The 22,248-nt window shown below is 39.3% G+C and overlaps 1 protein-coding gene across 6 annotated transcripts in view; it reads right to left on the bottom strand.

The window, feature by feature from the left end:
* Window positions 1-22,248, bottom strand: part of RANBP3L (RAN binding protein 3 like) — a 56,604-nt gene that overhangs the window by 18,204 nt on the left and 16,152 nt on the right. For 2 of the 6 annotated variants that reach the window (XM_082623150.1, XM_082623149.1), the window contains exons 2-7: window positions 14,528-14,586; window positions 6,748-6,787; window positions 6,169-6,246; window positions 5,252-5,326; window positions 827-898; window positions 350-489 (exon numbers count right to left, since the gene is read on the bottom strand). In XM_082623150.1, coding sequence (XP_082479276.1) covers window positions 350-489; window positions 827-898; window positions 5,252-5,326; window positions 6,169-6,246; window positions 6,748-6,787; window positions 14,528-14,586 — 464 coding nt within the window. The remainder of the gene's footprint in view (window positions 1-349; window positions 490-826; window positions 899-5,251; window positions 5,327-6,168; window positions 6,247-6,747; window positions 6,788-14,527; window positions 14,587-22,248) is intronic. The other 4 variants (XM_082623151.1, XM_082623152.1, XM_082623154.1 and 1 more) reach the window with 4 other exon arrangements.

The following is a 22,248-nucleotide window of genomic DNA, read 5'->3' as shown; positions in this document are numbered from 1 at the left end:
ACATCTGACTCCTGGCCCCTGCCACCGCATTGCTCCCCTATTCTCACATGGGATGAATGCACCAGAACAAGACCCCAAGGGTCCCCACTACACAGGACTCAGCTTTACAGCTTAGGAGATAACACAAGACTTGTTCCCGGGAGCAACCCTCCAGTTTAAGAGGACAAGTTTAATAAGGTTACTGAGGGCTTTTGGCTATCTTGTCCAGCTGTTTTTCCCAGCCTGGTAGCTGCTTCAGCAGCAGAACAAAGGTCAGGCAGCCCCTAATTCCGGATATGGGGGCCCACAACAATCTACCAAAAGAAGGATGGGGAATTGAGGTCAGTCCTACCATAGGAGGTTTTCTTACCTTACTTTTGTTTTTTTCTCTACTCTTGCAGGATTCCAGCACATCGTGTCCAAATGCTTTTCTTACTTTTATACACTTCTGAGCTTGAGGTGGCTGCAAGATAGCAGGTCTTAGAACATGTTCAGAATGTTTCACAGGACCTAAAAAAACAGAATTAAAGGGTCAATATATCTTTAGTGAAATACTTTTCCCTCTCTATTTTCTACTTATTTAATGCTAATTTTCTAAAGTCATGATTAAACGAGGGGTAATGTTAACTAATCAAAGTCAAAATAGCCAGTGAGCTGCCTAGTACTTTCTTCCTGCCTACCTTTTACCCAGTAACTATTCACTTTGATCATGGGACTTAGCTTACCAAATGCTTTCCTTCATGTTTTGTCACTCAACCACCATACCACCATACACACACACACAGATTAAGATATGGATGGTAAAACAAAATTTCTGAGGTTCTTGTAATAAAGAGAAGCTACATACCTTGTTCTGCACTGTTCATATCAACATTCCTTTGCACAAAAGTTGATGTCATAAAAACATTGTTTTTCTTCACTGTAAAAAACATGTTTACAAAAATTTTTAAACCTATAGTCAGTTTCTACTGTTTTAACGGTCTTGCACTGAACTCACCAGTAGATGTCGCTGTTGGCACTAACAGAGTAGTAGGCAGTGCTCCTGAGAGCACTGATTCTGCTAAAAAAGTGTGATGGCAAGATGTTTCGCTACAGTCTGTTTACTCTCAGAAAACTAAGTGAAAATTAGGTCGCAAGTGAAATAGACAGTTTTCTTTAGAATCATGAAATTGAGTACTGAGAGAAATTCTACAGATTATAAAAGCTGAATTGGTAGTGAACCATCTGTGTACATTAATATATATTTCTTATAGAATGTTATAAAACTGTTAGCAAATTCTTCCCCTTCCCCCTCTTTAATGATACCCGAAGAGAGAAGTAAAGATGACCATTATTCTAGGCCATTGTTCTATGAAGTGAATTGATGGGATAAGACTGTGGTCTTGGCTGCAAGAATAGAATTATAGGCATACCAAAGAGATATTGCTGATTGGGATCCAGACCACTGCAATAAAATGAGTATCACAATAAAGTGAGTCACACAAATTCTTTGGTTTCCCAGTGCGTATAAAAGTTACATTTACACTATACTGTAGTCTGTTAAGTGTGCAATAGCAATATATGTATCTTAATTTAAAAATACTTTATTGCTAAAAAAATGCTAACCATCATGTGAGCCTTCAGAGAGTCATAATCTTTTGGCTGGTGGAGGGTCTTGCCTCAGTGTCTATGGCTGCTGACTGATCAGGCTGGTGGTTGCTGAAGGCTGGGGTGACCGTGGCAATGTCTTAACATAAGACAACAATGAAGTTTGCAGCATCAGTTGACTTTTCCTTTCACGAATGATTTCTCTGTAGCATGCAATGCTGTTTGATAACATTTTACTCACAGAACTTCTTTCAAAATTGGAGTCCCCTCAAACCCTCAACCAAGTTTATTCTAAATCCTTTATTGTCATTTCAACAACCTTTGCAGCATCTTCACCAGGACTAGATGAGCAGGAAACCACTTTCTTTGCTCATCCATGAGAAGCAACTCCTCATCTGTTCAAGTTTCATCATCAGATTGCAGCAATTCAGCCACATCTGCAGGCTCCACTTCTAATTCTAGTTCTCTTGCTATTTCCACCACATCTGTACTTATTTCCTCCACTGAAGTCTGGAACCCCTCAAAGTCATCCATGAGGGTTGGAATCAACTTCTTGCAAACTCCTGTGAATGTGGATATTTTGACCTCTTACCATGAACCATAAATGTTCTTAATGGCATCTAGAATGGTGAATCCTTTCCAGAAGGTTTTCAAATGCCTTTGTCCAGATCCATCAGAGGAATCACTATCTATGGCAGCTATAGCCTTACAAAATGTACTTCTTAAATAATAAGACTTGAATGTCAAAATGACTCCTTGATCCATGGGGTGAAAAGTGGATGTTGTGTTAGCAGGCATGAATGACATTAATCTTGTTTTACTCTCCGTCAGAGCTCTTGAGTGACCAGATATATTGTCACTGAACAGTAATATTTTGAAAGGAATCTTTTTCTGAGCAGTAGGTCACAACAGTGGGCTTAAAATAGTCAGCAAACCATGTTGTAAACAGGTGTGCCATCATCCAGGCTTTGTTGTTCCATTTAGAGGACACAGGCAGAGTAGATTTATCATAATTCTTAAGGGCCCTAAATTTTCAGAATGCTAAATAAGCACTGGCTTCTATTTAAAGTCTCCAGCTGCATTAGCCGCTAACAAGAGAGTCAGCCTGTCCTTTGAAACTCTGTGGCCAGGCATTGACTTCTCCTCTCTAGCTATGAAAAGTCCTAGATGGCATCTTCTTCCAGTATAAGGCTGTTTCGTCTCCACTGAAAATCTGTTGTTTAGTGTAGCCACCTTCATTAATGATATGAGCTAGATCTTCTGGATAACTTGCTGCAGCTTCTACATCAGCACTTGCTGCTTCACCTTGCACATTTATGTTATGGAGATGGCTTCTTTCCTTCAACCTCATGAACCAACATCTGCTAGCTTCAGACTTTTCTTTTGCAGCTTCCTCAAGTCTCTCAGCCTTTACAGAACTGAAAAGAGTCAGGGCCTTGTTCTTGATTAAGATTTGGCTTGAAGGAATATTGTGGCTGGTTTGATCTTCTCTCCAGACCACTAGAACTTTCTCCATATCAGCAATAAGTCTGTTTCACTTTCTTATCATTCATGTGTTCACTGGAGTAGCACTTTCAATTTCCTTCAGGAACTTTTCCTTCACAGTCACATATTTGCTAACTGTTTGGTGCAAGAGGCCTAGTTTTTGGCCTATCTTGGCTTTAGACATGCCTTTCTCACTAAACTTAATCATTTCTAACTTTTGATCTAAAGTGAGAGACACATGACTCTTCCTTTCACTCAAACACTTAGAGGCCACTATAAGGTTATTAACTGGCCTAATTTCAATATTGCTGTATCTCAGGGAATAGGGAGGCCTGAGAAGAGGGAGAGGGATGGGGGAGCAGGCTGGTTGGTGGAGCAGTCAACATACACATTTATTAAGTTGGCCATCATAACTTATATGGTCGTGGTTTAAGTGCCCCCCCAAAATTACTATTACAGTAGTAACATCTAAGATCACTGATCACAGATCACCATAACAGGTATAATAATAATGAAAATGTTTGAAATATTGTGAGAATTACCAAAATATGACACAGAGACACAAGGCAAGCAAATGCTGTTGGAAAAGTGGCACCCATAGACTTCCTTGAGGTATGGTTGCCACAAACTTTGAATTTGTAAAAAAATGCAATATCTGGGAAGTTCAATAGAACGAGGTATGTCTGTACTACACACCTCAAAGAGATCACCTCTTGGTTGCAAATCGCAGAAATAGCAACCTTTGAGTGTTGGATTAAAGGAGATGAGAAAAGAATAAGGATTGCTTCTTCGAAGTATTATAAATGTTGGGGTAGAATAGCTTCTCTAATTCAAAGTTCAATTACTTGGTTTTTATGATCTTTATTATTAAAAAGTAACACTGAATGGGCCATTTAAAATTGTACTGTTTGTCTCCATTCCAACAGTGCCAAGATTCTGCACAACATAAAATGGGATGTGCTTGGTAATATCGGTTGTTTTTTTTTTTTTTTTTTTTGATTCAGTATTTTATTTATTTATTTTGCTTTATAACAAATTTAATCAGTTATACATATACATATGTTCCCATATCCCCTCCCTTTTGCGTCTCCCTCCCACCCTCCCTATCCCGCCCCTCCAGGCGGTCACAAAGCACCGAGCTGATCTCCCTGTGCTATGCGGCTGTTTCCCACTAGCTATCTACCTTACGTTTCGTAGTGTATATATGTCCATGACGCTCGGTTGTTTTTTTTATTCATTCTTTTTGTATGTGTGTCTGATTTTTAGAAAATGGATTGAAGCAGTTTTCCAGATAATTTAAAGCCATCCCTTTACTTTACACACAAATACAATAAAACAAATCCTCTGGGATTAAGACCTCTATTCCTCTTAATGTCTGTAACTTGTCAGGCAGATATAGATGGGGCTTATTGAACTAGAACCTATCTCTTCTGTATGTGAAAGGTGTCTGACCATATTGTTGCTTAGTCACGCTTGGAATTGTTATTAAGAATATAAATTCATTAGTTTGAAAACTCTGTGGTTCCTGGGTAGAATCCGCTAAAAGGAAGTGAATAGTTTGTATTTTCTGTTTCTTGTGGTAAGCTTAACTCAGAAAAGGCAGTTGGTTGTTTAGTAGAAACAAAAATATACAAGAATACAAATCATAATCTTGATGTAGAGCATGTTTCAACCATTTCAAATATTTTATTATGATAAACTAGTTTTACTCAGCAAAGTATTACAAATTTCAAGTAAAAAGAGATAATGTTTTAATTAGTGAAAAATTCAAAAGGAATCATATTCTAAACTTTAGAATATAAATTTAAAGCATAAACTTTGAGAATCTACACATTGTTATATATTTTGAGTACTACATATATTATAAACTGTATAGATGGACAATAATAAGGAAAATAAAGCAAATTACTATATTTTATAGGGCTACCTTACATAAAATAATGCTATCATAAATATGAAATCCTAAAAAACGTAATCAAGCTTAAACTTTCTACCAAAAATAAACAGATATACTGTCTAGATTTGTGGGGCTGGAATTCAGAAGGTATTCTTCCATGCATACTTTGCTAAGGCCCCTATTTTATTTGCCACTAAAATGTCAGAGGTTTATAGTAGCCGAAAAAGAAAGCTCATCATGAATAAGAATGGATTTTGAAAAGTCAGAGTGTCAGGCTTGAGGTTCTAAGAAGTTCTTTATTACCTGGCCCAGAAGGGGGGAAGGTCGGGAGATCCGTGAAGGATGACGATCTTAGTCGCTTCTGGGACAAGGTTGATGCTAAAAGCAGATTGCAAACTGGAGTCAATAAGGAAGTGGGTTTTGTTTTTCTTTTGATTTGGATTTTTGCTGTTTTGGAAAATTTTCTTTATCACCAGATTAGAAAAATCTTTGTATTTTTATCGATTAAAAATAAAGAGTGCCTCTGGTGAGAATTATTCAGTAAATATTTACATGATCATCGTGTGTTAGATGCTCTATCAGGCATGAAGATAACCTCAAGGAACTCTCAGTGGAGGAGACAGACATATACATAAATAGCTGTATGACGCAGCAGAGGGCAGTGTGATCTATCATAAAAGGAGTCACCAGAGTGCTTTGAGTGTAGGAGAGAGGCAAACTAAGTTAATGGTTTATTCAAAACACAGCATATGATAAAGTTCTTAGAATAAAGTGTTTTTTTAAAAGCAGACATCTGTTTATTTAAGTAGATGTTTACTTAGGAGGAAACAGCAGTTTCTCCTAATTGTAAAGCTAATACATGCTTAATGCAGAAACTTTGTGAACACAGCAAAATACAAAGGTCGGAGTCGGGGGGTGGAGTGGGCTGGGGGGTGGTGGACAGGGGAACCAAATCACTTGTAATCCCATTACCTAAGATAACCATTGCCAACACTGTGGTTTATATCCTTTCAGTCTTTTTTCCAATGTTGATTAATTGAATTTTAAAATAATAACCCCCTGTGCAATTCATTTATAGACTGCTATTTTCATACAACGATATATTATAAACACTATCAATGGGTAGATTTTTAAACATTACCTGTTTGAAAAGTCCCTTAGTAGTATCACACTCAGAGTAAACATAACAGTGAACACTCAACAGTCAATGCTATACCTACCTCCTTGGGACTGAGAATCTGTAGTATGCAAAGTAAAAGATGAAGACCGGACACGCTTTCTTGAAGAATCATTACATTCTGTAAGAAATTCAATGTGAAGGGTAAAACTGATTGCAATAACAAGTTAGCCTCAATCCGTGATATGAGAGAAGAAACAGAATTTCCTTTTCTCTAGATATATCATCGTTTGACAATGTGTTAATTCCTGAAGCACAGTGTTAGATATTGGGGTTAATAACTTGGTGATTATAAACTGATAGGCATATCATCCTACTATGAAACAATTAGAAACAAGTGGCTTTGGCAAGAAGTTGCGTACAAATTCTGAGATTGTATAGAGAATGCTTTTGGAAGGTTGAAGTACAGGCAGTGGAGAATCATGGGATTTTAGCATTTTTAATATCAGTGTTCTCAAAGACCTACATGTCATCTTTCAAAACAAGAGCCAGTCTACTTGCATGCTTAAAAACAAGAAAAACCATTCGATTTTACATTGCCTGTGCCACATGCCAAAATGCTTGTGCCTACTTATCTCTTTGTATAAAGATTGCTTTTGAAATACAGGATACAAATCATTACCATGTTCTGCTGCTTCATACAGGGTGTCTTCTGCAGGTCTCTGGAAGGAAACAAAGCTACCAGTGAGAGCTGAGTGTTTGCTGTTTTCAAATCAGACTTTCACCCTGTCACTTTATAAGACAATTCTCAGAAGCCAGGTCTATTCAGCTAGGCTAGGAAAAGCTGCTCACCTTTACTCACTAGGAGTTGAGTTTTTCTTTAGTTAGTTTTGTGGGTAGTAGGGTAAATTACCTCCATAAGTAAGAATGAATAACAAGAAAATACTAGTTAAGCTAAAGTGAGAATGCTACTAATGCTATCGTTTGTCTTTCAAAGCAAGTGATTTTAGTATGATGCTGAAAAAGCAAATAGAGTCCTTAAGATTTCTTTTGAATCATATACTACAGTTTAGAACTTATTTTATATCCAGTTTTAAGCTAGGTCAGTGGTGGGGAACGCATGATGAGCCTTAGCCCTCCTAATCTCTTTCAGCCCCTCCCCTTTCCCAGTCACTCCAAAAAAAAAAAAAAAACAGATAATTTGGTAAAAATGGCATGTTATCCATAGTTTCAAGATAAGGCCTCTGGCTTCCCATTTCAACCAAATTGCTGTCAGTAAATCCATATGATGTAAATATTCTGGAGTTACTACTCCTCTAAGTGAAGAACAGAGGTAAATTTATGCAGCAGTGATATCATTTAGTATAGCTAGCTTCTCGAAATACAATCTTGTCAAAGTAAAAATCAAAGAGGGACTTCCCTGGTGGTGCAGTGGTTAAGAATCCGCCTGCCGAGACTTCCCGGTAAGATGGCGGAGGAGTAAGACGCGGAGATCACCTTCCTCCCCACGGATACACCAGAAATACAGCTACACGTGGAACAACTCCTACAGAACACCTACTGAACGCTGGCAGAAGACCCCAGACCTCCCAAAAGGCAAGAAACTTCCCACATACCTGGGTAGGGCAAAGCGGAGAGATCCCCACACAGAGGATCGGTGCCGAGCGGCACTCACCAGCCCGAGAGGCTTGTCTGCTCGCCCGCCGGGGCGCGCAGCGCTGGAAGCTGAGGCTCGGGCTTCGGTCAGAGCGCAGGGAGAGGACTGGGGCTGGCGGCGAGAACTCAGCCTGAAGGGGGCTAATGTGCCACAGCTAGCCGGGAGGGAGTCCGGGAAAACTCTGGAGCTGCTGAAGAGGCAAGAGACTTTTTCTTCCCTCTTGGTTTTCTGGTGCGCGAGGAGAGGGGATTAAGAGCGCTGCTTAAAGGGGCTACACAGACGGGCGCGAGTCGCGACTGAAAGCGCGGAGCCCAGTGATAGGCGTGGGACGCTGGGGCTGCTGCTGCCGCCGCCAAGAAACCTGTGTGCGAGCGCAGGTCACTGCCCACACCGCCCTTCCGGGAGCCTGTGCAGCCCGCCACTGCCGGGGTCCCGGGATCCAGGGGCGGCTTCCCTGGGAGAACGCACGGTGCGCCTCGGGCTGGTGCAACGTCACGCCGACCTCTGCCGCTGCAGGCTCGCCCCGCACTCCGTGCCCCTCCCTCCCACCCGGCCTGAGTGAGCCAGAGTCCCTGAAGAGGCTGCTCCTTTAACCCTGTCCTGTCTGAGCGAAGAACAGACGCCCTCCGGCGACCTACACGCAGAGGCGGGGCCAAATCCAAAGCTGAGACCCAGGAGCTGTGAGAACAAAGAAGAGAAAGGGAAACCTCTCCCAGCAGCCTCAGAAGCAGCGGATTAAAGCTCCACAATCAACTTGATGTACCCTGCATCTGTGGAATACATGAATAGACAACACATCATCCCAAATTGAGGAGCCCGGAGTCAGTGCTGTGCCTCTGAGGTGGGAGAGCCAACTTCAGGACACTGGTCCACAAGAGACCTCCCAGCTCCACATAATATCAAACGGCGAAAATCTTCCAGAGATCTCCATCTCAACACCAGCACCCAGCTTCACTCAACGACGAGCAAGCTACAGTGCTGGACACCCTAAGCCAAACAACTAGCAAGACAGGAACACAACGCCACCCATTAGCAGAGAGGTGGCCTAAAATCATAAAAAGTCCACAGACACCCCAAAACACACCACCAAACGTGGATCTGCCCACCAGAAAGACAAGATCCAGCCTCATCCACCAGAACACAGGCACTAGTCCCCTCCACCAGGAAGCCTACACAACCCACTAAACCAACCTTAGCCACTGGGGACAGACACCAAAAACAATAGGAACTACGAACCTGCAGCCTGCAAAAAGGAGACCCCAAACACAGTAACATAAGCAAAATGAGAAGACAGAAAAACACACAGCAGGAGAAGGAGCAAGATAAAAACCCACCAGACCTAACAAATGAAGAGGTAATAGGCACTCTACCTGAAAAAGAATTCAGAATAATGATGGTAAAGATGATCCAAGATTCTATTTCCCAGATCCAAAATCTTGGAAATAGAATAGACAAAATGCAAGAAACAGTTAACAAGGACCTAGAAGAACTAAAGATGAATCAAGCATCGATTAAAAACACAATACATGAAATAAAAAATACTCTAGATGGGATCAATAGCAGAATAACTGAGGCAGAAGAACGGATAAGTGAGGTGGAAGATAAAATAGTGGAAATAACTGCTGCAGAGCAAAATAAAGAAAAAAGAATGAAAAGAACAGAGGACAGCCTCAGAGACCTCTGGGACAACATTAAACGCACCAACATTCGAATTATAGGGGTTCCAGAAGAAGAAGAGAAAAAGAAAGGGACTGAGAAAATATTTGAAGAGATTATAGTTGAAAACTTCCCTAATATGGGAAAGGAAATAGTTAATCAAGTCCAGGAGGCACAGAGAGTCCCATACAGAATAAATCCAAGGAGAAATACGCCAAGACACATATTAATCAAACTGTCAAAAATTAAACACAAAGAAATCATATTAAAAGCAGCAAGGCAAAAACAACAAATAACACACAAGGGAATCCCCATCAGGATAACAGCTGATCTCTCAGCAGAAACTCTACAAGCCAGAAGGGAGTGGCAGGACATAATTAAAGTGATGAAGGAGAAAAACCTGCAACCAAGATTACTCTACCCAGCAAGGATCTCATTCAGATTTGATGGAGAAATTAAAACCTTTACAGACAAGCAAAAGCTGAGAGAGTTCAGCACCACCAAACCAGCTTTACAACAAATGCTAAAGGAACTTCTCTAGGCAAGAAACACAACAGAAGTAAAAGACCTACAATAACGAACCCAAAGCAATTAAGAAAATGGGAATAGGAACATACATATCGATAATTACCTTAAATGTAAATGGACTAAATGCTCCCACCAAAAGACACAGGGTGGCTGAATGGATACAAAAACAAGACCCATATATATGCTGTCTACAAGAGACCCACTTCAGACCTAGAGACACATACAGACTGAAAGTAAGGGGATGGAAAAAGATATTCCATGCAAATGGAAACCAAAAGAAAGCTGGAGTAGCAATTCTCATATCAGACAAAATAGACTTTAAAATAAAGACTACTAGAAGAGACAAAGAAGGACACTACATAATGATCAAGGGATCGATCCAAGAAGAAGATATAACAATTGTAAATATTTATGCACCCAACATAGGAGCACCTCAATACATAAGGCAAATACTAACAGCCATAAAAGGAGAAATCGACAGTAACACACTCATAGTAGGGGACTTTAACACGCCACTTTCACCAATGGACAGATCATCCAAAATGAAAATAAATAAGGAAACACAAGCTTTAAATGATACATTAAACAAGATGGACTTAATTGATATTTATAGGACATTCCATCCAAAAACAACAGAATACACATTTTTCTCAAGTGCTCATGGAACATTCTCCAGGATAGATCATATCTTGGGTCACAAATCAAGCCTTGGTAAATTTAAGAAAATTGAAATTGTATCAAGTATCTTTTCCGACCACAATGCTATGAGACTAGATATCAATTACAGGAAAAGAGCTGTAAAAAATACAAACACATGGAGGCTAAACAATACACTACTTAATAACGAAGTGATCACTGAAGAAATCAAAGAGGAAATTAAAAAATACCTAGAAACAAATGACAATGGAGACACGACGACCCAAAACCTATGGGATGCAGCAAAGGCAGTTCTAAGAGGGAAGTTTATAGCAATACAATCCCACCTTAAGAAACAGGAAACATCTCGAATAAACAACCTAACCTTGCACCTAAAGCAATTAGAGAAAGAAGAACAAAAACATCCCAAAGTTAGCAGAAGGAAAGAAATCATAAAAATCAGATCAGAAATAAATGAAAAAGAAATGAAGGAAACGATAGCAAAGATAATTAAAACTAAAAGCTGGTTCTTTGAGAAGATAAACAAAATTGATAAACCATTAGCCAGACTCATCAAGAAAAAAAGGGAGAAGACTCAAATCAATAGAATTAGAAATGAAAAAGGAGAAGTAACAACGGACACTGCAGAAATACAAAAGATCATGAGAGATTACTATAAGCAACTCTATGCCAATAAAATGGACAACCTGGAAGAAATGGACAAATTCTTAGAAATGCACAACCTGCCAAGACTGAATCAGGAAGAAATAGAAAATATGAACAGACCAATCACAAGCACTGAAATTGAAACTGTGATAAAAAATCTTCCAACAAACAAAAGCCCAGGACCAGATGGCTTCACAGGCGAATTCTATCAAGCATTTAGAGAAGAGCTAACACCTATCCTTCTGAAACTCTTCCAAAAGATAGCAGAGGGAGGAACACTCCCAAACTCATTCTACGAGGCCACCATCACCTTGACACCAAAACCAGACAAAGATGTCACAAAGAAAGAAAACTACAGGCCAATATCACTGATGAACATAGATGCAAAAATCCTCAACAAAATACTAGCAAACAGAATCCAACAGCACATTAAAAGGATCATACACCATGATCAAGTGGGGTTTATTCCAGGAATGCAAGGATTCTTCAATATACGCAAATCAATCAACGTGATACACCATATTAACAAATTGAAGGAGAAAAACCATATGATCATCTCAATAGATGCAGAGAAAGCTTTCGACAAAATTCAACACCCATTTATGATAAAAACCCTGCAGAAAGTAGGCATAGAGGGAACTTTCCTCAACATAATAAAGGCCATATATGACAAACCCACAGCCAGCATCGTCCTCAATGGTGAAAAACTGAAACCATTTCCACTAAGATCAGGAACAAGACAAGGTTGCCCACTCTCACCACTCTTATTCAACATAGTTTTGGAAGTTTTAGCCACAGCAATCAGAGAAGAAAAGGAAATAAAAGGAATCCAAATTGGAAAAGAAGAAGTAAAGCTGTCACTGTTTGCAGATGACATGATACTATACATAGAGAATCCTAAAGATGCTACCAGAAAACTACTAGAGTTAATCAATGAATTTGGTAAAGTTGCAGGATACAAAATTAATGCACAGAAATCTCTGGCATTCCTATATACTGATGATGAAAAATCTGAAAGTGAAATCAAGGAAACACTCCCATTTACCATTGCAACAAAAAGAATAAAATATCTAGGAATAAACCTACCTAAGGAGACAAAAGACCTGTATGCAGAAAATTATAAGACACTGATGAAAGAAATTAAAGATGATACAAATAGATGGAGAGATGTACCATGTTCTTGGATTGGAAGAATCAACATTGTGAAAATGACTCTACTACCCAAAGCAATCTACAGATTCAATGCAATCCCTATCAAACTACCACTGGCATTTTTCACAGAACTAGAACAAAAAATTTCACAATTTGTATGGAAACACAAAAGACCCCGAATAGCCAAAGCAATCTTGAGAACGAAAAATGGAGCTGGAGGAATCAGGCTCCCTGACTTCAGACTATACTACAAAGCTACAGTAATCAAGACAGTATGGTACTGGCACAAAAACAGAATGATAGATCAATGGAACAGGATAGAAAGCCCAGAGTTAAACGCACGGACATATGGTCACCTTATCTTTGATAAAGGAGGCAGGAATGTACAGTGGAGAAAGGACAGTCTCTTCAATAAGTGGTGCTGGGAAAACTGGATAGGGACATGTAAAAGTATGAGATTAGATCACTCCCTAACACCATACACAAAAATAAGCTCAAAATGGATTAAAGACCTAAATGTAAGGCCAGACACTATCAAACTCTTAGAGGAAAACATAGGCAGAACACTCTATGACATAAATCACAGCAAGATCCTTTTTGACCCACCTCCTAGAGAAATGGAAATAAAGACAAAAATAAACACATGGGACCTAATGAAACTTAAAAGCTTTTGCACAGCAAAGGAAACCATAAACAAGACCAAAACACAACCCTCAGAATGGGAGAAAATATTTGCAAATGAAGCAACTGACAAAGGATTAATCTCCAAAATTTATAAGCAGCTCATGCAACTCAATAACAAAAAAACAAACAACCCAATCCAAAAATGGGCAGAAGACCTAAATAGACATTTCTCCACAGAAGATATACAGACTGCCAACAAACACATGAAAGGATGCTCAACATCTTTACTCATTAGAGAAATGCAAATCAAAACTACAATGAGATATCATCTCACACCAGTCAGAATGGCCATCATCAAAAAATCTAGAAACAATAAATGCTGGAGAGGGTGTGGAAAAAAGGGAACACTCTTGCACTGCTGGTGGGAATGTGAATTGGTACAGCCGCTATGGAGAACGGTATGGAGGTTCCTTAAAAAACTACAAATAGAACTACCATATGACCCAGCAATCCCACTACTGGGCATATACCCTGAGAAAACCATAATTCAAAAAGAGACATGTACCAAAATGTTCATAGCAGCCCTATTTACAATAGTCCAGAGATGGAAACAACCTAAGTGTCCATCATCGGATGAATGGGTAAAGAAGATGTGGCACATATATACAATGGAATATTACTCAGCCATAAAAAGAAACGAAATTGAGCTATTTGTAATGAGGTGGATGGACCTAGAGTCTGTCATACAGAGTGAAGTCAGTCAGAAAGAGAAAGACAAATACTGTATGCTGACACATATATATGGAATTTAAGAAAAAAAAATGTCATGAAGAACATAGGGGTAAGACAGGAATAAAGACACAGACCTACTAGAGAATGGACTTGAGGATATGGGGAGGGGGAAGGGTAAGCTGTGACAAAGTGAAAGAGCGGCATGGACATATATACACTACCAAACGTGAGGTAGATAGCTAGTGGGAAGCAGCCGCATAGCACAGGGAGATCAGCTCGGTACTTTGTGACCGCCTGGAGGGGTGGGATAGGGAGGGTGGGAGGGAGACGCAAAAGGGAGGGGATATGGAAACATATGTATATGTATAACTGATTAAATTTGTTATAAAGCAAAAAAATAAAATTTAAAAAAAATAATAAATAAATAAAGTCGACTAAAAAACCAAAAAAAAAAAAAAAAAAGAATCCGCCTGCCAATGCAGGGGACATGGGTTCAATCCCTGCTCTGGGAAGATCCCACATGCTGCGGAGCAACTAAGCCCGTGCACCATAACTACTGAGCCTGTGCTCTAGACCCTGTGAGCCACAACTACTGAGCCTACGTGCTGCAACTACTGAAACCCGTGTGCCTAGAGCCGGTGCTCCTCAACGAGAAGCCACCGCAATGAGAAGCCCACGCACTGCAACGAAGAGTAGGCCCTGCTCACCGCAACTAGAGAAAGCCCACGCACAGCAAAGAAGACCCAATACAGCCAAAATAAATAAATACCTCAAAAAAAAAATCAGACAGAGAAAAGTAACTTGATCTTACCTTAAAAGTTTGTTTTCTCTTTTCAAAAACAAATATTGGTTGAGCAATGACAGATTTTTCTGTAAAAGTAAAAGAACATGAAAGAAATCAAACAATACTCTGACATTTCTAATACCAACTACAAATATTTGAAGATTTTTTTGCTTTTGTGTTTTTCCCTGCCTTTGGGTAAAATCCAAACTGTTTTACATGAATGCTGTAAATCGCATATTTACAAATGATTTTAACAATTAATTAGAGAAATAAGTATTTGGGGAAACGATAGTAATATGTTTCTATAAATAGAGAAATCATCCCATTAAAAGAACAACCCTTAAGTGTTTAAGGAAAACAAAGTACAATTACCTGCATTTGGAAACTCATCGTGACAGTGATTAACATCCTTACTTTTAGAATAAAACATTTCAAAGGATGAAAAATCTCATCTGAGGGCTTCCCTGGTGACGCAGTGGTTGGGAGTCCGCCTGCCGATGCAGGGGACATAGGTTCGTGCCCCGGTCCGGGAAGATCCCACATGCCGCGGAGCGGCTAGGCCTGTGAGCCATGGCCGCTGAGCCTGCACGTCCGGAGCCTGTGCTCCACAACGGGAGAGGCCACCACAGTGAGAGGCCCGCGTACCGCCAAAAAAAAAAAAAAATCTCATCTGAGAGTAATACTTCTACTTGGTTTGGATCTCAAAATATAAATGGTACAGATGTGCTTAAATAATCCAGGAATAATTCATATTTCCTTGACTAGTCATATACTAAGTCATGTTTTCAGTATTTAGACTAAGAATCAGTCTTAAACAGTATTGTAAAGTAGGTAGTTTGTCTTCAGCCCTGCCAACCTTATTAATCTTTTATATTTTCCTATCTTAGGTAAGGATAGAAAGGAACTCATTCACTCTAGGGTATAAATGAATGATAATAGCATTAAATATCAGCACTCTAGAATTCTTAGGGAAGATTATATGGTTGTTAAAAGCTTGGAGAGGCTCTGGAGTTAGGGAGGCATGTGTTCAAATATAAGTTCCACCGCTAATTGGCAGTATACTTTTGGAAACAATATGTCTGTACCTTAAGTTTCTTCATCCGAAAAAAAAAAAAATGAAGACTATAACAGTACTTACTTTACAGAATTTATGTGAAAATTATATGGATTTTTAGATATAATTACTTAGATTTTAATAAGATCAAAAAAAAAAGCCTGAAAGGATATTAAATATGTGGCGTGACACCAATCCCTATTCCAAAACTCATAGCTGACATTGCTAATCTATGACAACACTTTCTTGATGAGCCCCAATGTTACCTCAGAACTTTTATCATTATAGTCTTCTAGCAGCCATTACTGATGTATCATGCCGGCATAGAAGCTGAGGTAATTTGCCATCACTGGCTGAATAAATAAAAGTCTAGCTGAAGAATTTCAAGGAACTACCAGATAATTACATCTTTTATATGCCAGAAAGGGATTTTCCAGTTACCCACAATCTTATCCCATAATATCGTGTCAGAACTCTGCCAGACCACCCTTTGCCAAGCTCCTGAGGCCCTGTGAACTTGAGTACCTTCTTTCGGTCCAGCAAGATAGGCTTCATTTTTTTTATGCAAATGCTTACTGTGCTGTCTGCCCTTGGAGCCAAGTGAACCACAGCAGAAAATGCTCAACAACATATTGGCATTGCCATCCATATTAAACTGTAGCTCAATTCTTTGTTCTTTCTTAGAACAAGCTCCTTTTTCAGCAATTACATTAGATTTAAGAAATGAGATCTCTAATGACTTTGAAAGGACATAGTCTTTGTGAATGTGCAGTGGAATACTTATGAAGTGGAATAATAAATGTGCCTCTTCTAAATTGGACTTAGGATAGTTGTCCTTAAAATAGTATGACTTGGGGCTTCCCTGGTAGTGCAGTGGTTGGGAGTCTGCCTGCCAATGCAGGGGATGCAGGTTCATGCCCAGGTCGGGGAGGATCCCACATGCCACGGAGCGGCTGGGCCTGTGAGCCATGGCCGCTGAGCCTGAGTGTCCGGAGCCTGTGCTCCGCAACGGGAGAAGCCACAGCAGTGAGAGGCCCGTGTACCGCAGGAGAAAAAAAAAAAAAAAGAAGTATGACTTGACCTAACCGTAGACAAATAGCATGTTGACTTTTCCTCTATCAAAACATAGAGCTAAAAACGGGCAAAAGTGATCTTCAATGGCAGCATTAAGTAGGAAATCATAAAGGGTTACTTGTAGCTTGGAGGGCATATGGTAAAGTAGGAAGGCCATTTTTTTTCATCAATTCACCAAATATTTATTGAGTATCTTTTTGTGCCAGCCACTGTGCTAGGATCTAGGAATACATTGTCTGATTGAAGGTATATTAGCCTCAGTGCAGCCACCTCCTCTCCCTGACACTGCCCAGCTCATTAGCTGGAAAACAGATGACCTCCTTACCTCCTCTTCCATCTAGATTCTCCCTTTCTCAAACCAGTCCTTTGGCTCCAAAGACAAAGTCAGAAGTAAACATTTATCAAGCCATTGGGTTCATAGCAGTTTTCTAACCTGACCCAGTAGGAAAACTTGAAAATAAGATCACGGTCCTTAAAATGATATATTTTAAAATGTATCCTTTCTTCTTTCTAATATATTTGTTGATCAATCCACTTATTCAACAAATATGTATTGAGGGGTGACTGTATACAAGTCACTTTGCAAGGTAAGAGAGAGAGGACAGTGGTATAAGATGAGGCTGAAGATGAAGTTGGATTATCTAAGATAATCTTCCCATCTCAAGATCCTTAACTTAATCACACCTACTGGGTTTCTTTTGCCACATAAGGTACATATTTACAGGTTCTGAGCATTAGGATACAGACACCTTTAGGGAGCTGTTATACTGCCTACGACGCATACAAAATATTGAGGTTCTGTCTGAGCACTCTCTACTCAGTTCACAGAATGCTGGCAGCCAGGTTTATTTCCTCCAGGCAGGAAATTATAAGATTTTTCTCTGGAGAGTCTAACCAACCCGAAAGAAAAGAACAAAAGATATTGGCAAACAAATTTCTCAGTGAATGGTCAAACCAGATGATGAGTCCCCAGTGCAAGTGCACATAGCTGCTAATGAGCTTTTTAGTGAGTTCCCCTTTCTTAAATATAAGCAGGCAATCAAGGGTCACCAGACATACAATTCAGTGATTGAATGAGTAAACAGAAGGAAAGTAAACTGGAGGGAAAAGACTATGCAGAGAGTTTAATATATATTTTCTAAAATTATATACAAGTAATTTATTTTCATACATATATATTTTATAATTATATATCTAATATGTATATAATTAATATCCTCACAAATATGAAACATCCATGAAGCAAAAGCAGAATACTATTTTTCAAAAAGAGCAACACAGAACAAGAATAAGCTTTTAGAAATTTAGACTTTAAAATATGGTAGTAGAATCAATGTTGACTTAAAAACATCAATAGAAGATTTAGAAAATAAAATTGAGTAAATAGTCCATATAGCAGAGCAGAAGAACAGAAATGAAAAATGTGAGAAGAGATAAGAAAACTCAGATGAGCAGTCCAAGAGTCACTTCAATGCCTGACTAATAGAAGCTATAGAGAAAGAGAATACAGGAAAAAGAGGTCTTGAAATTATCAACAAATAGATCATTAAAATTCCCCAAATCAAAAGACATATGTTTCCAGTTTGAAAGAGCCAATCCAATACTCAGAACAATACATGAAAATAGAACCGTACCAATGCACATCATGAAATCTTAGAACACCACTAAGAAAAGGTCCTATTGGCATGGAGAAGGGGGTAAAAAAAAAGTCACATATGAAGGGTCAGGTATCGGAATGGCTTTAGGTTTCACAACAACAATCCTGTAAATTAGAAATCAAAGGATCAATGCTTTTAACACTCTGAAAGGAAATGATTTCCAGTCTAGAATTATGTGCTAATATAATGTACCGATTAAGTGTAAAGACATGATAAAAACATTTCCAACTGTAAGCTCTCAAAGTATGTATCCCACATGCACTCATTCTCAGGATGCTTCTAAAGGAAGTGCTCCATCAAAAGAGCTAGTAAACTAAGTAGCCAAGAAATAGGGGCACCGACTCAGAAGAGGTGAAGGCAGCCTCCAGGATGATGGTGAGAGGATAGCCCAGAACGATAGCAGTATACCAATTGCAGAGAATAACCAGTCCACAATGGGGGAGGTCCCTGAGGAGACTCCAGGAAAGAAGTCTCCAAAAGGATGGAACTAAAAACAGTTGAATATCTCAAGTAACTGAATATTTTGAAAGCATATTTAGATAATTGGAAGAGACTTTGGGGGTTGACTGGTAACTAGTACATAGAGAACTAAGAAAACAAAACAAAACAAAAATATGACACAATTATTAAACCCAGAGAAAACAAAAAGTTGGGCAGGAAAACAAAAGTAATCAAAATATATTACATAATCATGAAGATGTGAATACTGAATATTGATCTAATCAGACTTCTGATGCAGTGATTTGGGGAAGATGGGGGTATGGAAAGCATTCATGTGTATGGTGGTAGTGGGTTGAAGGGGTCAGAAAAACCTGTGAAAGGGACCTAAATTCTTCCATAGTTGCAAACCAGTAGCACCTAAACATAAATATAAAGAAATAGCCCTAAATGCCTGGTATTTGGTTATATGGAGGTTAATACAAAAGAAACAGCTGTGAGTTGGATGCTGTTACCTCTGGGGACCAAGAAAAAAGAAAGCAGAGGAAGGGGCCAGGAGGAGATTGCTACTTTTTTCCAGACAAGTCTTGTAGGACCATTTGATCCCTTAAACCACATGAATATACGTAACTTTGAGAAAATAAAAACCAAATTTGAAAATAATTTCTTTTCTACCATAGTGTCAGACACTCATGATCAAAGGACAATTCTCATGCTCCTGGCCAACGACAGACTTCTTATTGAATTATACTGCTTAACAAGTACCCAGTATCTTATTTCTTTGGCCTACCTGTTCTTTGCATAGAGATATATGGAAACAGATGTGTGAGCAAGATGGATTCAATGAATTCAGAGTGCAATAATACGCTTCTGAATAACTACAGACGGCACCTTTATAATGCCGTCTAATCTACTGAAAGGCATTTTATGTTCTTGTCCTTCACCTTTGTTCAAAATACTCCTTCACATCTCCAGACAAGAATTCAGCTAGAACATTATGCATAAGGTAAGAGCTTTGTTCATCAGGATTCTAAGGTAGTGTAATGGTCAGTGTTAACAGTAAATATAGACTTCTTTTCTCCCTATTCTAGTATGTACCATAATTTTCCCCCAAAATTTTGGGTGAATTGTAAGGTCCTGTTCCTACCTTTTTGTTTTCAATATATGTTATTGGCACTCAGTCTCTGACAAACCTGTTTCATGTAGGAAAGTAACTGGAGGATTTTCAGTCATCTCAGAGGAGGAGGTTTAAGAGTATCTACTGAGCCAAGAGCACATCAGGAAGAGGAGGAAGAGACTGAGAATGGAGTCCCAATGGGCATGGGGGCAGGAAGCTCTAGGGGTCCCAGATTTCTGCTACATGGCTTCTCCCACCGAGAGTCTGGCAGACTGCTTCATCCTGCTTGGTAGTTTAGGGTGATTAAGGTGAAAACTGAGTTCTCCACACTGGATAGAACCAGGCTACTCCAACCAGGGCCACAAAGGTTGTGGAAACACTCTTGGCAGGAAAGATGGTGGCAACAACCCCCCTGCAGAGGAGCGGACACTGCCAAATGGGTCGCCTCTAATTGCCACCAGGACTGGAATTATCCACTTGGACTGCAGCCCTGGCATGCCCTGCATTTTCCTCTCCCTTTCTTCCTGGATTGTTCCATGTGTCTCCGCCACGTCCTCCTTTCTCATTTCTTCTCACGCTCCAAAACTGTCCTCTTCACCTCTTTCACTCGTGTCTGGCTCTCTGACTGGTCAAAGCATGGATTTTGGAGCTCTGAAGTTAGATAATCCTAGAGCTGTGCTTTTAAAAAAATGACTGCAAGGCTTAGCTTTCTCGTCTCTCTCGATATATATTTTAAAAGAGTTGTTATGAGGATTGAAGGAATGTGTGCATGTAAGAGCACCTGGTACAGCTTCTTCAAACCTTTTTGGAACAAGGCAGAATATCTATCTCTCTATCGGTCCATCCTCCATATATACACAGATATATATATCCATATATATACATTTACATATACATGCCTAAACACATGGCAATATGTCAGAGCACAGGCTGCACAGAAGACACTCAATAAAAGTTAGCTTCCCTTCCCTCCTCCCCTCCAGTCCTATGTCATTGCCATCACCTAGCTACCCTGTTAGCTCTGGGGAAAATTCTTAATTGTTCCTCAAAGGTCTTTCTTTTTCCTTTCACTCATTACCTTATTCTTACCCCTGGTTTTCTTCTCACTTTCCCTTGTTTTACTTCTCTCTTTCTTTTTCTTTTTTAATATCAGGAAGTTTCTGAATTCAGGCCCATGGCCCATTGATAGTTTTAGAGATCCTTGCCCCTCAAAGTGTGGTCCAGACAGACTAGCAGCATTGACCAGGGACTTCTTAGAAATACAGACTCTCAGGCCTCACCCCAGACCTACTGCAGCAGAATCTGCATTTTACAAGATCCCCAGGTGGTCTGTATACGTGTTTGAGGACTGGTCCTCTAGAGCACCTCCAGGTGTCTGCCCACTGAGACCAAATCTAGGAAGATGGCAGTGAAGACCCTTGGAGTTAATGACTAAAGCTCCAGACGTTCTGAGTAACCTGACAGTTAACGAGAAAATAATTACAACTCAAACCGCACACTATGATTATTGTGATTCAGTGTAAGGTGAAGTCAAGGGCTACTCTGAAGACCTAAAACAAAATGCCTGTAGTTAGGATATTGAAATATCGATACTGATTTTGAAATCAGTCATTCAGATATTCTGCTTAAAACAATGATTTCCTCTCTGATGCAAGGAGTCTTCTGTTTTAATAATATGTCTGATATCTGAGTAATGGAAATTTTTTTTTAGAAAATATCTTTGCTTGGGATTATTAAATGTCAGTTAAAATGTTTATTTCTGCAAAACAAAAATTTAGCCTGAAAGCATAAACTACATCTAAAGCATTTGTCATAGTTCAAAGATTTTTCAACAGGAATTTAAAACATCTAAAGTCTCAACTATAAAAAATGACATCTTCTGTAGAAAAAAAGATAAATCATAGCAGGAGACCCAGGAAGAGGGGATGTAGAGGGTCTGAATCACAATCTTGATTTTTTTTTAAAAAGCCCTCAAATCTATGTTAAAATATTTTAAGATAGTTTTAAGAAATGACAAATTGTTGCCCCAGAAGAAAAGTGAATCTGTGCCAATTCATGAAGGAACTATAGGCATAAGACATTCTGTACTCATTTCTAGCCATCTATGGAGGAACTCTGTAAAAATGCAAAAGGAATGAACTAAACAACAAATTACCCACCAAAATATTAAAAAACTATGTCTTTACAGAAGGAGGTGGTAGGGCCACAGAGCCATTATTAACTATGATGAGACACTCTTGATTCTACTTTATCAGATGTTTTGTACTGACAGACTTGAAGGTAAAATAACCAGGACCCCAGAGGGAAACAGGCAGTTTACATAGGAAATTGCCAGGCTGAACTCACAAAGCACCAGCTCACCTTGAGACACAAGATACATGGACCCTGCTGGAACAATTCCAGCCTT

The sequence above is a fragment of the Mesoplodon mirus genome (genome assembly GCF_964341445.2).
Source record: "Mesoplodon mirus genome assembly, chromosome: 5".
NCBI classification, from domain to species: Eukaryota; Metazoa; Chordata; class Mammalia; order Artiodactyla; family Ziphiidae; genus Mesoplodon; species Mesoplodon mirus.
This window is presented reverse-complemented; position numbering and strand designations above follow the sequence as displayed.